This window comes from Miniopterus schreibersii, assembly GCF_964146895.1.
Source record: "Miniopterus schreibersii genome assembly, chromosome: 9".
Lineage (NCBI taxonomy): Eukaryota > Metazoa > Chordata > Mammalia > Chiroptera > Miniopteridae > Miniopterus > Miniopterus schreibersii.
In genome coordinates this window covers 65,361,857-65,379,586 of record NC_138118.1, presented here as the reverse complement: position 1 = coordinate 65,379,586, position 17,730 = coordinate 65,361,857, and the positions used below count along the sequence as shown (strand labels likewise).

General features: G+C 38.5%; 1 protein-coding gene across 1 annotated transcript in view; it reads left to right on the top strand.

Annotated features, from left to right (window-relative positions):
* Positions 1 to 17,730, top strand: part of THSD7A (thrombospondin type 1 domain containing 7A) — a 309,979-nt gene that overhangs the window by 109,936 nt on the left and 182,313 nt on the right. The window contains exon 2 of the mRNA XM_081147876.1: positions 11,067 to 11,898. Coding sequence (XP_081004002.1) covers positions 11,067 to 11,898 — 832 coding nt within the window. The remainder of the gene's footprint in view (positions 1 to 11,066; positions 11,899 to 17,730) is intronic.

Here is a 17,730-nt window from a genome sequence, read left to right as displayed (position 1 = left end):
TGTGCCTCTTCCTACAGAGTACCCCCAAAAGTGTATACACACTTGAACAGTGATAGCTCAATTTTGAAAATGAAATGTATTTTAATAAATGCTGCCTTTATAATTACTCAAAGTGTGTATATTCATTTTGGGGGACATCCTGTTTATACAGGCTGCATTTCCTGTTTTTGTTCATGTTCCCTGCTCCTGGAATTCTCTACTCTAAGGTTGTACCTGGCGAACCTTAAGTCCCATGATTCCCATTTCTACCTCTCCAACTCACATCCCATTATTTCCATCAAGCTTTGCATTCCCAAGTAAGAAAATAATATCTTTTTTCTTTAGACTCTCAATGCACCTATTGTTACCCTCTCTGACTGGAATCCACAAAACACACTCTACTATTTATGAGCATGAAATGTTAACTTGTCACACAGGAGGAGCTGTGATTTAAAGCATACCATCAAGACCTCATTGCTAAAGTGTATGTCTTTTCATCCCCACTCCTCAAAATAACGCCCACAGAATACCATGTGAAATTTACTACATGGCAGGTTTCACAATTGGGCCACATAGAACTTACCTCAGAATTTGTTATGAATAATCAATGGTTAATTCTTTATTCTCTTTCATACTTTAAATAAGACAACAATGCTCATCTTTGTTTCTCTGTATTACAAACTACTTGAATCTTCCAATAATGTCTTTTCAATAATGTGAAAGAAAATTCCACCCGCTTTAATTGTAGTACTTTTCTACTTAAGAAGTTCATGGGTAAATGAGGAAAGAAAGCATTTTGACTGATTCCTTGGTCTGGGAAAAAGATCTGGGTGCTTATAAAATCTCAGGCACATGTAACATTTATTAAATTAAATAGAATATTTTGATTAACCAGATATTGGCATGAATGGGATATTAAAAAATTAGACCAGTTGGCACACTTGTTTTCTGCAAAGCAGTGATCTAAACTAACTCCTAGAGCCAAAATAGATACATCAAAAAGATAATCATTAAATGTAAATACTGCTAATATATCTTCAAGATCCTGATTTCAGTTCTTTTGAATAAGTACTCAGAAATAGGATTGCTGGGCTATATGGTAGGTGTATTTTTAATTTTTTCAGGAACTGCTATACTGTTTTCCATAATGACTGAACCAATCTGCAATCCCACCAGCAGTGTGCAAGAGTTCCAATTTCTACACATCCTCTCCAACACTTGCTCTCTTTTGTTTTTCAGATAATAGTCATCTTGACAGGTGTAGGTGATATCTCATTTTGGTTTGGGTTGCATTTGTTTCGTGATTAGTGACAGTCAGCATTATTTTCATATACCTGTTGACCATTTATACATCTTCTTTTGGAGAAATGGCAGCACTAATCACAATAGCCAAGATGTAGAAACAACTGGAATGTTCATCAACAGATGAATAGATAAAGCAAAGGTGGCATGCAATGGGGATATCTAAAATAGTCAAACTCATAAAAGCACAGAGTAGAATGGTGGTTGCCAGGGGCTGGGGGATGTGGAAATGAGGAGCTGCTGGTCAATATGCATAAAGTTTCAGTTAAGCAAGATGCGTAGATTCTAGAGATTTATTGTATAACATTGTACCTATAGCCAACAATATTATACACTTAAAATTTTTGAGAGTAAATCTCATGTTAAGTATTATTACCACAGTAAAACAAGTTTTTAAATTAAAAATGAATTCTGGTAGGAACGCAGTCTAGGTAATCCACATGCAAGTTTCCACTGTCCTTCTGCTGTGTCCTATTTAGCCTGGAGACCATCTGTGGGCTGTGAGCCCCTCTGCCCTATGTACCCTAGCAAATAATGAGCATTCAGTATAGAATGCTCGGAACATTTTTAGCACTGGAATTGCTTTCTATAAAGAGAATTTAATTTATGAGTGGAATTTTGATTTAAATAATTCTCATTTCTTTCCACCAAAAGAATATTAAATTGAGGCAGATAAATGTGTCAAGCATTTGCTATGTAATCATTCTTATTTCTTCATAGCATTTTATACACGCCATGTCAAAGCATGCAAATGTATATTATGAACATTAATCTTCAAACATAACCTAAAGCTTATCAATTCTGGACTATGCCATGGAATTAGTCTTCTGGGAGAAAAAACTTTGGGGAGTGATAACTGAATGCACGGCACCTCAGGAACCCCGGGTCAGTGAAGACTGCTGATTAAGTAATCCAGAAAAGCTCAGAGGTGAAATATACTTCTAGTTCCCTGAGTCAGACTCTGGGTGAAGATTCATTGAAGAAGTAGATATTCAGGCAAAGAATTTTCAGTATGTCTCTTTGTCCTTATAGGAATGAATTAGCCAAGCAATTACCAAATGGCCATAGTGAGTAAATTAATTACGCACTTAAATCAAGATAGTCTGAACCTTGACAAAATGTGTGTGAGATGAGTTAACAGAGTATTTAGAGACTTGGGGTGAGACTCATCATGTTGAAATGAATATGAGATTATTTGCCTTTCTTATTTTAGTAGGAGTAGAAGATCTGTGGATGTGGTCACATATTTTATTTATTATTTTTCTACTCTATTTTCTTTTCTTTTTTTTTTTTTTACTAGTTCCCACATTGCTCTTTGATGTTATTGTATAGTCTAATAGTGCCATAGAAAAGCAACAAGTCTAATGATCAGACCAGAAGTCTTATCAGGAATTAAAAAAAAAGATTATTTAGTTCGAAGTTTTTGAATATTTGAAAAGGTGTCAGAAAGAGGTTAGAGCAGAATTCTTAGAGAGGAAGATTTTATAGGAATATAGGGGAGAACTAATAAATCAATAAATAAAACTCTCCATCACCAGAGTGGGCAACTTTGCTTAGCAATGAGCACTTTTCACCAGAAGTGTTCCATCTGAGGTTAAAAGAATGTGAGATAAAGAAAGATTGTATTACAGGATCTCTGTGGATCCTTCCAAATTGTCGATGCCAAGATAAAGATAATTTTTTTTTCAGGACAGTGAATGATTTATGGAGCCTAAGATAACTTTGATAATTGACTGACTGGTGAGAAATAAGAGTTCCATTGTGAGCTGTTCGTGGGGCCATTCTTGACCAAAGGAGACTAGGGGAAGCGCATGAAGGCTTTGCTTTCTCATCTGCTAGGCTGACATACAGTAGCTAACTGTTGAGAGTGGCTAATAGGCCCCTCAGTTCTTGACAGATTGAGATGAATTGCACCTAGGAATGAAGCATTTTGTGTAATGCTCTAGCATAACATCCCTGGGGGAATTCCACACACGCATTCAAAAGATGCGGAAGAGGTGGTCTGCATCAAAGTCCTGTCCAACTGGCCTGTATTGTCCCTGAAAAAAGTTAAACAGTACCCAAGGATCCTGGATCATGGTAGAGGACAGCAGGCTGCTGTGAGCTTAACCAGGTATTGGGCTAATTGCAGCTGTTCAGAAGAGGTGACATCTACACCAAAGCAAATCAACACAGTGCTTGGCACTTGGTATGGAGATCCTAATCTAGCAAAGGGATTTTTCTCATTTTTGGCTAGTAAATAGGATCAAGAACTCTTTTTTTACTGGGAAATGTATAGCAGACACATTCACTTTCTCATCCTGAGGCCAACTTAACACTTCTGCCTTTTGTCAAAATGGAGTGGTCAGGCACCTTGGTTGTCTTGATATTCCTCAGAACATCACATGGGTCCATTATATTCATGACACGCTAGTTGGATTTGGTAAGATGTGGCAAGTATTCGAGATATCCTAATAAGAAAAAACAGGTGGCACCCTCTACGCTCTGAGTAGAAATCTTAGATCATCCAGTCCATTAGGTATGACCCATTCCTATAGGTGACTATATTGCTACACTTTCTGCCATGATATAATAAGAATCCCCTTCCCTCAAGTTTCCAGTAACATTCTCCTCACTTCTTTTTAAGTCCTTACTGGCAGCCATCATTAGGCTGCTTCTAGCAGTCTTTTCAAAACATTGTACTTATACTTTCCCCATTGTCCTTCCAGCTTCTGCCCGCTGCCCGGTTCCAATATGCCACTCCCATATCTTAGATTTTTGGTTATGGCAGCACACCTCTTCCAGGTTCCTGTGTTAGACATCTACTGCTACATAACAAATTATCTCAAATTTTAGTAGCTTGTAACCAAACATTTTTATTATCTTACAGTTTCTGTGTGTCAGACTTTTGGAAGCAGCTTAGCTGGGTGGTTTTGAGTCAGGGTCTCTCATGAGGTTATGGTCCAGACATTGGCCAGGCCTGCAGTCATCTGAAGGCTTGACTGGTGCTGAAGGATTTGCTTCCAAGGAGATCATGGGCCACCCACATGTCTGTGGCTCGAGGCCTCAGTTTCTTTCCAAAAGGCTGCTTGAGTATCCTTGTGACATCCCAGCTTGTTTCTTCCAGAATGAATTAACCAAGAGAAGGCAAGTCGTAGGCCACAATATATTTTTTGACCTAGATTTGTACATTACATACTAATATTTCTGCAATATCCTAGTGGTTTCACAGGTCATCTCTATTCTGTGTTAGAGGGAATGATAGAAAGACATGCATACCAGGGACTATCTTGGAGGCTGGCTACCTCAACCTCTTTGCATTCTGAGAGCCGCACATATCACACTTGGGAATATTACCACAGTCTCTTTATTGGTTGACTTGGAAGACTGCCAGTTATGAATGGATCCTACAGTAGAGACCTCTCTTGCAGATCTAGGCTGTGGTGCAAGCTGCTAAGCTACTCAGGTCATAATGGCCCACAGATCTGATGTTATGAGACAGATTTCTGATCGATAAAATGGCTATGTGCAGTCTCTGGCTAGACCTAATAGGAGAGTCCAGGATAGACACCTAGGGTTTAGAGGTAAGACCATGATTTCTGCAGCAGAGAATTACTCACCTTAGGGGAAGAGAAAAAGCATATATTACATACATCCATGTGTGTGGACACCCCCCCGCCCCCCCCAGATCCTGGCTTACTAGTGTCCTAGTACATAGTGTGTGCTTCAGAAAGGGAACCTTAGCACATATGAATTAAATGTGTAGACAGGGAGGATCCGAGCAAAAATCTGTTCACTGGACTTCCCTCTGTGTCCCACTGTTTCTGGGTTGCCCAGCAAGAATATTTTTTACCACGTTTGTTCTTTCTCATCAGCCTGTGAATTATGTACCTTCCTTTTGAAATCCTTGACCCCTGCTTCCCTTCCCCTCTGTCCATAATACATATAGACCTCGACTGCACAATGAGTCTTTGGGTCTCATATCTAAGGGCACCCCAAATGTAATATATCTGTAATAAATTTGGGGCATTTTCTCCTGTTAATTAGTCTTGTGTTAATGTGATTATTAGCCCAGATAGAATAACTTAGAAGGTGGGAGGAAACTTATTTTTTTGCACCCCCACACCTCATAATATTGATACTTAGCTTATGGTTCAGATTGTGTTATGAGATGATGGAAGTTAATGACATGTTTTATACTATATTTTACAAATGGGGGAAACCAGCATTCAAAGTTAAGTAATTTTCTTAAGAGAGATCAAACATGATAGGACCTAAAAATAGATTGCTACTGTATTTGACAACTGTAAAATCAGCTATCATGGTCACCGATTCCTCATTCATTGTCTCATCAGATTGAAAGAGCTTGTCCTCATTTTGTACATTTAATTTGATATTCTTCACATAATTTCTTTTAACGTTTAATTACTTATTGAAGATGAAAGCTCAGCTTGACTTCAGAATGATCTTTTCTTATCCACCAAAGTGACTTGTCATTTGAGAATTATATTTAAAATTAAAATTAAATTAAATTAAAACTCAAGTCAAAAAGCTCTGATCTCCCCTTTTGTTTTTTAAAAATAAATTTTAAACTACTTTATGACAGTAAATATTTGAAATTTAATTGTTTTTGTGTTCATAAATCTTTACAAAGGGGTCTCCTAGACAGAGTGCATATTTATAATGAAATTAATTAGTGTGAGACTGAATGGCACAGTATGCCAGACACTCTATGGGACTACTTCAAGACAGACACTTAAGCCCACGTTTGCTTCTATCCACAGAAAAAATCCTTTTAAAACACCAGATGAGTACAAAATAGACAGAATTATGTTTCAGTCCTGAAGAAAGAGAAGGATATTATCAATTCTCCAGAAGCTTTGAGGTCTTTCTGGAGACCACAGTACACAAAGAATTGGAGCTAAAGGAATAAAGACCATCTTTACAGTAAAAATAGTCAAAGAATGGATCCTGTGAGGACAATAAGCACCTAAGATTCCCTTCATAGAAGCCCAGATCTGGAGAAATAACAGTATGTAGATCTGAGGGGGAAAATATATTCATAAATTGCTGGTAGGAGAGCAAACTGGTACATTTTGATGGGCATTTTTGTAATACTAGCTCTATGAAAAACTTGAAAATTTGCAAACCTTTTGACTAAATCACTTGACCAATGTACAACAATGGATGCTCATGGTAGCATGCTTTATAATGTTGTAAAGGGTTAGGGAAAAAAAGACCTAAACTTTCACAGATAGAATATCAATTAGATGAATCATGGTAAATTAATACAACATACTGTGCCACTGTAGGATAGATTTCATTGTGTAAATATGAAGAGCAAATGGGATCGAGTGACTGTCTAGTAGGTTCAGTCTTGTGTGTGCATCTGAGGCTCCACACCTATTGAAATGGAATTATTTTTATAGCATACTGTGAAGTGAACAAAAAACATATTATAAAACAATTGATAGCACAACCCCAAATAGATATAAATATGTATTCTAGTTGCCTAATAGGATGACAGCAAAATATGAAGACTACTTACCTGTAGTGTATAGGATTTATGAGGAATTTTCTTTCCTATTAACTAGCAGTAATTTCTAATTTTTCTAAACTAATTTGCTTGACTAAAAACAAATAGCTTTTTAAATTCTGTGAACTGTGAATTTTAAAGTAGGATACTGTGCAGCATTCAAGAGACAGAATTTAATGTATTACTAAGCCCTTCGTGCACTCCTTGATCTTGGCAAACTAGAACATGCTGTTCCATAACCAAATCCAGGAGGGAAAATGCACTGTCTCATCCAAAGGATGCAAACATATTTAGCCTAACAAGAAATTGGCTCATTGGAGGCTTTTATAGCACACAAGGTCAGAAAGTAGTTCGCATAATTTTCTCATGCTCCTTTTATAGTGTTTATCTTTTATAAGGCTATTTGGAACAGTCACTAGCCACCTGTCAATAATGTGGCCTTTTGTAGACTCAGCCTTATATTGTTCTCATGCCCTTGACATATAAAACACAGACTTAGAAGAAGTCAGTGTTGATTACGGTGAGCAAAATACTAATTTTAAATTTAAAAGGCCACCTTTTGTAGACTGAAATAAAGAGAGTTTTCAATGACATGAAGAGAATAGGCATGTTATGAAACCCTTTTTAGCAGGCAGAAAAAAAACCACCCTCTTCATCAACATTTTTGGAAAGTTAGTTAAGAATTATATTTAAAGTACTAGCCTATGGAAAACTAAGCCAAGGAGCATTCATTTAAAGTTGTTATAAGAATTTTGCATAATCTTGCATCAGTTCCAACTGAAAATATTTCTATTGTGAGCCTGTTGATTATATAAATATTTGGGTATGTAAACAGTTCATTCAAATGTTTTTTTTAGTGGGGTAAGACATCCAGTATTTCTTTCTTGATTTATGTAAACTCTGTCAGGCTAAATGTTCTGTATATATTTTGACCTACATCCTAGAAGTGTTTTGCGTGATACTGAATGAACACAGTCCTACAAATCTGTATGCAGGAATACATTTCCACTTATAAAGGGATATTATCCAAGGCCTTAAGTAAAAAGCTGCCTGTCCTTTGTTTTGTGCAGTTGGATTCCAAGTCCCCTTTATGTTATAGTGAACCAGAACAATAAATAAAGCAAGTTTTAAACCAGTGAAAATTCTTTCTGTTCTTGTTAAAAAGCAAACATCGCGCACACAGACCGTGCACACACACGTGCCACCTTTCCAACAGCACCATTTCCCACTTAGTAATAGCAGACATCGGGCTACAATTTAACATTGTGCAGAGAGAGATAGGAGTTCAGTATCAGTCTCACATTCTATTTGGGAGAAGACGTCTTTGTGTTTTCCTTGATAGAGTTTGCATATTGTGCTTTCAGATTGCCCTTTGAAACATTTGTACTCCCTGACACATGATAGCTAATTGGGCTAACAATTCTTAGCTGTCAAGAGCAATTTTAGATGTGGTCCCCTTTCTGTTCAATGTGTGATTATTTTTAAACTGCTGGAGGAAAGAAGTAGACAGCCCTTCATCGGGTGTACAGTGCTAAAGATCTGATTTTTCAAAAGGTCTGTTAATTGGACATGTGTAATACCCAAGGTGCAATGAAAAGATAAGACAGCAGTTAAAGCCTACGAAGTGAATGAGTTTTTTTCAGGTTCACTGGTGGTTATTTTGCCACCTCCACTTTCACTGGTGCCCCCATACATTTTATCTTCCTTCAGCCTAGAGGGTGTTTTTATAGATCTCCATGGAATATGCTCAGGGTTGCCTGTCTTCGGGTTCTCAATGGAAATGTACTTGGAATAAAGTAAGCCCAATACAGTTTTCTATACATAAATGGTTAATAGGAATCTGCGATGATATTTTTGGAATGAAAATTGAATTGTATTTGTATTTAGAATGTATGCTTTTCCTAGTGATCTAAGTAAACTTTAGAATATCAATGTGTATGAAATAGTGTAGAAGTTTTCTTGAACTCAATTTCTTCCTTTCTGTTGGCATTGACATCAAGCAGGTAGTACAGTTAATATCTTTAAATGCCAAATTTACAATTTGCTATAAATTTTTTTAATTTTTAGATTGAGGATAAAAGACTAGCTTCTTATTAGTTCTAATCTGATGGATCAGTCTAATTTCATAATTAATATCAAAGATTAGAAAACCATCAAATATCAAGAAGTTCTCCTGAGTCTGGAATTTAGACTCTGAGTTAATGAAAGACACTCATAGTTTGAAATTTAGATGTAATGGCATATAGCTTACTCCTCACTTGAGGGCCCAACATAAACCTATCTTTATATGCTGTGTTTAGGGCAGGAAATAAGAAGGACTGATTCGTTCAGGCACAGTGGGGAAAGGAGTAAGTACCAAAGGCATGTGGAATTAATTCTAAATGTTTATACATATTACTGTGTTTCCTTCCTGAGAAGAGTCCTAGGTTCCGTGATTCCTAACTGAATGTTTACAAAATCTTTAAGAGAGCATCAACAAGGTTATGAGTATATATTTTCCTTTGACAAGTTAAAAATAACATAAAAATATCAGGTATGGATGTGGGCAGATGTAACAGACTCACTGAACTCATAAAATTTTGACATCAGCACTCTGGGAACACTGTTTCTGTAAATGTATTTAAAGTCCCCTATGACTCTTCACATGTGAGATTCATAAAGTACTGACATGGGTATGCCAAATGTACAATTCTTATTTTCATGCAATAGCGATTCGTTTGCACAATATTTTCAATCTCTTTTCTGTTTACAATTCCACTATTCCATTTGTAATGAAGTTAACATTATCAAATTATAAACACCTTCCTATATAAATAAAATTAAATGTTGAAATTATTTATGATAAGCACGTTCTTCATATTTCATTCTTTGTAGATTAATCATTTTGTGTGGGTGTATCGTAAGTCTTGTGCTCTACAACCTAGGCTAAATCGTAAAACTAAAAGTCAGAACTAGAATCTGAAATCAAGGATGGTTTTGTTACTCATTCAAGATGTGAACTTGGCAAATCACTTCCCCTTCTTGTCACCAGTTCTTTTCATTCACAGAGTCAGTCTGTTGGCCTCGTTTAGTGGTTTTCACTTTAGGGCAACAGAAACATCTTGTCAGACGAAATCTTATGCGTAATCTCAACATGTATAAAAATAAATAGTAGTAATGGAGCTTTTCTTGTAGAAGCAACAATGAGGGAGGAAGGAGGGCAGTGGGGTGGGGTTGAGGGACCCTGAAGCCCAACCCTTTAGCTGCCCCCCACCTTCCCACATAGCCTATTAAAGATGGCTCTAGGCTACATCAAATAATTTCTCACATTTCATGGAGCACACTTCAAAAATCATGCAATCATGTGATCATCACGTTTCTTTAAAATTCCAAAATAACGTAATTCTCAATTTCATCAATTGAGATTTGTCTGTTAAAACACTGAAACCCTATTAAATACATTAAAAAATAATATGTGCAGATACAAGGGGCTTTCAATCTGTGCTAAGACGGCTTCATAGGTAAAAGGCCCACACTTCCCAGTAAAGCCACTGACTTAAGTATCCCCTAAAACAGCTCTATAATACCAGAGAGTTCATACCTAGGAAATGAATGGATTGATAAAACTCCGAATAACCCGTCCATGTTCAGAAAATGGCAATAGTCTTAATTTAAATTCTCTCATCTATTTTTCACACTTCACCGGGGAGATGAGGAAAATGATCGATTTAAAGGCAGAATGTGCTTGAATGAAGATTTTCTCTTTGGTTGCCAGAAACTAAGCTGTCAGCACACACACATACAACTATTAGACGCTTAGCCACAATGTAAAGCAACCAGAAATGAGGCAGAACGGAGCATATTCTACCAAATCGTTAATTGCTCGGGAAGAGAAGGGCCTGCGGGAGGCGAAGTCCTGCGCGTGGGTCGTTTTCTTTCCCGGTTGCTGGCGTGGATCACGGTTAGGAGGCGCGCGGCGGGTTTTCACTGACTAACTGCCGGTGTCCTCTACAACCTAAAATTAAGAAAACGAATAAAAGCAAGCTTTTAGTCACCCCCAGGGGACCCAGGGTGAAACTGCGCGGGCAGTTACCTTATATAGACTCTGACACAGTTCCCCTCGGCAGGACTGAGCGCATGCAGATGGTTACTTTCCCGCAGCCCTGCGCGGAGACCTACTTTGTAACACTTCGGGGGAGGTCAACGCCCTAGATCTTGCACTGCCTTTCTGGAACGGAAAGTAACCTCGAGTTTCCTCTGGTCGCACTGCTAACTCTCGTGTCGTTTTCAGGTCCGTGGGGCCGGTGCATGGGGGATGAATGTGGCCCGGGAGGCATCCAGACCCGGGCCGTGTGGTGCGCGCACGTGGAAGGCTGGACGACGCTGCACACCAACTGCAGGCAGGCCGAGAGGCCCAGCAACCAGCAGAGCTGCTTCAGAGTCTGCGACTGGCACAAAGAGCTGTACGACTGGAGGCTGGGGCCCTGGAACCAGTGCCAGCCCGTGATCTCACGAAGCCTGGAGAAGGCCCTGGAGTGCACCAAGGGGGAAGAAGGCATCCAGGTGCGAGAGGTCGCGTGCGCGCACAAGGAGACGGGCGCGCCCGCGGAGGACCTCATCTGCGAGTACTTCGAGCCCAAGCCGCTGCTGGAGCAGGCCTGCCTCATCCCCTGCCGGCAGCCCTGCATCGTGTCCGAGTTCTCCGCCTGGTCCGGCTGCTCCAAGACGTGCGGCAGCGGGCTGCAGCGCCGCGCGCGCCACGTGGTGGCGCCGCCGCAGTTCGGAGGCTCGGGCTGCCCGAACCTGACCGAGTTCCAGGTGTGCCAGGCGGGCCCCTGCGAGGCCGAGGAGCGCGCCTACAGCCTGCACGTGGGGCCCTGGGGCGCGTGCTCGGTGCCCCCCTCGAGACAGGCGAGGCAGGCGAGGAGGCGTGGGAAGAGCAAAGAACAGGACAAGGGCCGCGGGAAAGGAGGGCGCGACCCCGAGGCCCGGGAGCTTATCAAGAAAAAGAGAAACAGGAACAGACAGAATCGCCAGGAGAACAAGTACTGGGACATCCAGATCGGCTATCAGACCAGAGAGGTCACCTGCACCAACAAGACGGGCCAAGCCGCCGACCTGCGGTAAGGTTGCACCGCCCGTGGCCACGCGCCTCGCTGTCGGGGCCGTGGGCTCCAGGGTCCCTCGCGCGCTCTGCCCGATGCGCGGGGCCCCACGCGCGCAGCCCGGGGCGGGCGCCCGTGGAACGTGTTGCACTTGAAGGCGCTTAAGCTCGTGTGTGTCCGGGCCTTGTTTCCGCCTTGTTCATGTGTAGGCCCTAGACGGCCTGAGCTCATTTCCACTTGCTGTCAGTATGAGAGATTTTCTGAGAGCTGATCCTGCTGCTGTAGGTCAATAGTGCTGTTTACACCCATAATGGGAGGGTGGGGGAGGCTCATTTAATGGCTGGAGTTTTGGGATTTCGAATTCAGACACACATTTTACTGAGAATAAGTCACACCTGTAATCTCTCCAAGTTTATAGCATTTTCAGAATTACCCCGTAAACAAAATCTAAACAACCACCCAGGGAGCTATATACCTAGGGATAATTCTCTTTCACATTTTATAAAATGGGATAACTTTCCTCAGAGAAGAAAAAGGGAAATCAGCAGAAATTAAGGTAAGTAGATGGTATTTAATCATGAGTTTCCTAGTTTAGAAAACATGTAATTAATTGGCTGCGTTTTCTAAACAAATTATATGTCAAATTGTATCTGATGAAATGGTGACAGTGCTATGAAAGACTTTCTCATGTGTGGTTTATTTGTTGTGAAAATATTCACTGAGGATCTTTCATTGAGGATTATCTAAAGGATATGATGTTCTTTGGATTTTCTAAATTTTGCTCTTAGATAAGCCAGACCATCTGGGAGTGGCTTATGTGGATCATTTGCATAATTGCCTTTTCTGAAATATTTATGCAGTTATGATTTGGACTGAATTGAGAGAAATTATGGTAACATCACTCAGAATTTTATATCGTATATATTGTGGAAATGACATTGGAAATGCCATCTACTCCATCACACGTCTGTTCTTTAATTAAAAGCACATAAGATAAATTTCACCGATGTCTCAACCCATGTGCGTCTGGAGAGCAGCTGGTTGTTTTCCTTATGGCCCCTGGAAATCTGGTAACAGATTACATTCTCCTGTTTACTTTGGCTGTTGGGAACAGAAACAGGACTAAGTGACATGCGTGTTGTTTACTAAGATACTCCATTGGCTTCATCTGTTTCTCACCCTCATTATTTTTCTTCGTTCATTTTTTTGTCTGGTGATTTTGCTTTCTGCAGGTTTTGAAAGCTGGTTTGAAGCCTTTTGTAGTTCAGGATATAGTGTAAATTAATGAGTAAACAAACAATCGACTTATCTAAGACATTTTCTCTCAGTATAGCGTTGTTCTAGTGACTGTTTTTAGGATATTTGCTTTTCTCTCCCCTCTTTGGACTTACACAGTTATATTTTCTCTCAGCCCAACAGTAATTTGCTCTTTATTTATTCTGGTGCCATCAGCCCAACTCCTTTCCTGGTCTTGCTAATGGTCCTTGTTCTCCTGCCTTTGTTGTCCAGGTTCCTTACAACTCCTTAAGTGTGTATGTGTATGAGTGTGTGTGTATGAGTGTGTGTGTATGTGTTCACCTCTGAGTCTATGTCATGTGTATTTTCAAGTCAATCCCGGTTTTTATTATTTTATGACTATCCTTATTTATTTTTTAAATATATCTTTATTGGGATATCAGGGAGAGGGAAAGAGAGAGAGAAACATCAATGATAAGAGAGTCATTGATCGGCTGCCTCCTGCACGCCCCCATTGGGGATCGAGCCTGCAACCCGGGCATGTGCCCTGACTGGGAAACGACCTTATTCTGCTGGTTTCTTCAGCCTCTAAGACAATTTGAGTTGTCTCCTGCTGTCACTGGTTTAGCATGCTATAGACACTTAATTTTCTTTTTAACATTGACTAGTCAATTAAAAGTGTAATTAGAAGAGTACCTACTACTGCATAGAGCCTAACATACCCATGCAATAAACAAATATGTTTTAAAATCTGTAGATTATTTATCAGGTGCTTACATTCTTTGAGAAATACCATATCTAACTATTCTAATAAAATCATAGTTGCATATATGTTATAACTTATTAGGTCACAGATTAAACATTATGTTAAGCAAAGTGGTTATTAACATTTTTCTCATTTAAGAATTACATATATAAGAATATACATGAATAAACATATGATTCAGAAAGTTAAAGTGTTAGTGGAGAGACAGAAATCAGGTGTTTTGACCTAAATTTTGCTCCAACATTATAGCATATCAGTGAAGTTAATGAAATAAAGAGTAGATGGATAATACCATCAAAGGCACACAGCCACAGATCACAGACTTGGTGATTAAATTTAAAGTTATGTCTCATATCAAATTGAGAAGTAATTTTATCATGTAAGAGGATGAAAAATTATTTCCTATGGCTTAAAAATCTTATTACAAACACTAAATGAATTAAGATAAATAAACCTATGAATATTGGGCAAGCAGTTTATAAGCAAATAAAAATAATTTTTGCAGAATTACTGCTAGAACTTCCACATTAAAGAAGATAGATCTGCCCTGCTTCCTGCTTTCTAAACAGACTGAAACGAGTAGGAATAAAAATGCATATGGAAGTCCATTCTTTTATGATAATAAAGAACAGTCCCAGGCCCAAACCACACCTGATAGAGAAGATTTGGAGGATGTGGTACAATTAGACATAATTGAGGGAGGAGACTTTGAGAGGCATTATGTCTCTGCAGCTTTTATGAACTCAAAATCTCTGATTAACCTGAACTTTCTGAGGGGCCAAGCCAATGACACCACCTTGGTATGTCATGGTCTGTGTTAGTCAACGGGCTGCTGAAGAGTCTTTGAGTTCTGTGTGAAAACAGAATGGCATAATAGGCAGGACTGAACAAGGAGACTCACTGTGATATTACTGCCAAGAAAAGACTATCCGTTTGATGGACTGAGGGGTTAAAGCTTTGATGACCAGTAGAAGAGACCTCTAAATCACTACACACACCATGGACAAAGGGGGCTTCCCTGCGAACCAGTGAGTGTCAGCCAGGCCTAAATAGAGTATTTCCTCCAGGCCAAGAGCTGGTATGAAAGTGTGGGAAACAGTTCCCCAAGAAACCAAAGATAGGAAAGGTAATACATTTTCTTCTGAACCAAAAAGGAGAAAGAATTTCAGTAGTCAAAGAAGAGTTAAGATAACTGAATGAGCTTAAAAGTGATTTGGCAGAGTGCACAAAAAGAAATGGGGAATTCTACAGCAAGAAAAGAAATGAAATTCATGTTAGAAGAAACAAAATGTGGGAAAATATTCTGTGATGAGAAGAGTTGATGATATAGAAAACAGCTGCAGAACATCAAGTAAGCTGTAATTGTTTAAAAAGATGATATATATGGAAATAAAGCAGATCACTAGATGAAACTCTGGTGTTACCGAAGATAGCACCAGAAAAATTAGAACAAACAAAACAAAAATACAATGATATAATAGAAAACTGTCCTTAAATTAAGGAAGACTGTAATCCACAACTTGAAATTGCACAGGGCCGATATTCTTCTAGAAGAGGCTGAAATTATATCATCGTGGAAGAATGTATATAGAGCAATTGTTATAGAGAGATAGACAAAGAGACATTGAACTGAAAGCCACAGTGTTACTCAATTCTGAAACACAGGACACATTCTCTTCAAAGTAAAATAAGGCAGGACAGCACATTATTTCCACTGATAGTTAACATTCACCTGTAAGTACTAGTCAGTGTAGTTGAAAGGAGAAAGAAATGAAAATTGGAAAGCAGATGTCAAAATTAAGATGTTTTTCTCCAAATTTTATAGAAAACTCAAGATTATCAATTGAAAATATATTATAAACAGTAGAATAGCTCAGTGGGATAGTTAATGAAAGATAATATCCCAAGATCAATATATTCCCTAGATGCAAACAGCAATGGGCTCAACATTGATGGAAACAAAGGATTAAAATATCCCATCTACAACAGTAAAAAAAAAAAAAAATCTGAAATAAGCCTAACTACAAGAGTTCTGCACATGATAACAGACTTTGAAAAGTGAAAAAGTAGATATGCGCTTGTTTAGGACATGTAGTAAATACACTGATTGCTCCTATGGTGTTCTTGCATAGTTACCAAGGGAAAAATAAGTAGATCATAAAAGCCAGGAAAATTCTGAAAAACAAAAGTAAAGAGAAAATACTAACATCACAAGTAAATTAAATGCATTTTATTCCATAAATAGGAATGATAACAATTGTATGTTAGTACATAAATAATCAGATCAAACAGAACTGGGTTGAGAAAAAAGATCCCCGAAACCTTAAAATATGTTTCCAGTGGTGAAGGAGCATTTCCAATTTTGGGGGAAATTAATATGTTTTTGTTTAAGGGGCAATTTCTTTGTCATGTAAGGAAATAAGAGGGAAAAAGAAAAGTATCCTTTTGTTAATTGTTATACAAAAGTGAGTTCAAGTATCATTCAATACTTTCAAATGTTTCTTTCAAATACTAGAAGAAAAAGTAGGATATTTAAAATCTTAAAATAAGGAAGGACACATTAGACCACAGATTGCAGAGATCATATAGGAAAAGATTGATATTTGCTCAGGAAAAATATTAACTAAGTTAAACCCAAGTAGCAAACTGAGAAAAAAAATATTTGCAATACATATAATTGACAAAGAGCTAATTTTCTTAACACATAAAGAACTCCCACAAATCCTTACAAAATCTAATACAAAAATCAGCCAAAGTTCAAGAGAATGAAAAGACAAGCTACGCCAGGAAAAATAATTGCAAAAGGCACATTTAATAAAGGGCTGTTACCCAAAATATGCAAAGAACACTTAAAACTTAACAAAAGTAAAACAGCTCAATTAAAAAATGAATCAAAGACCTTGATACCTCACCAAAGAAGATATACAGATGGCAAATAAGCCTTTGAAAAGATGTTCCCCGTTATATGTCATCAGGGAAATGCAAATTAAAACAACAGTGAGATACTATCACATACCTATTAGAAGAGCCAAAATCCTTAACACTGACAACACCAAATGTTGGCAAGGATGTGGAACAACTAGAACTCTCTTACACTGCTGGTGGGAATTGCTGGTTGGAAGACAGTTTGGCAGTTCCTTACAAAGTAAACATACTCTTACCATGATCCAGCAATCACGTTTCTTGGTATTTACCCAAAGGATCTGAAAGCTTATGTTCACACAAAAATCTACACATGGGTGTTTATAACAGCTTTATTCATAATTGCCAAAACTTGGAGGCAACTAGGATGTCCTTCAGTAGGCGAATGAATAAATAAAATGTGTTACATTCAGATAATGGGATCTAATTCAGCGCTAAAAAGAAATGTTGTCAAGCCATGAAAAGACCTGGAGGAAACTTAAATTCATTTTCTTAAGTGACATAATTGTCCTGAAAAGGCTACATACTGTATGATTCCAGCTATATGATATTCCAGAAAAGGCAAACTATGGAGACCATAAAAAAATCAATTTTGCCAGGGTTTAGGAGGGAGAGATGAATAGGGGGAAACACAGAGTATTTTTAGGGCAGTGAAAATACTTTGTGTGATATTATAATGCCGGATATATGACCTTACACTTTTGTCCAAACCCATAGAATGCACAACACCCAGAGTGAACTGTGATGTAAACTCTGGACTTTGATTATGATGTGTCTATGTAGGTTCATCCTTGGTTAAAAAAAAAAAAGGACCATCCTAATGGATGATGTTGATAATGGGGGAGGCTGTGTATGTGTAGGAGCAGCAGGTATGGGAAATCTCTGTATCTTCCTCTCAGTTTTGTTGAAAACCTAAAACTGTCCTG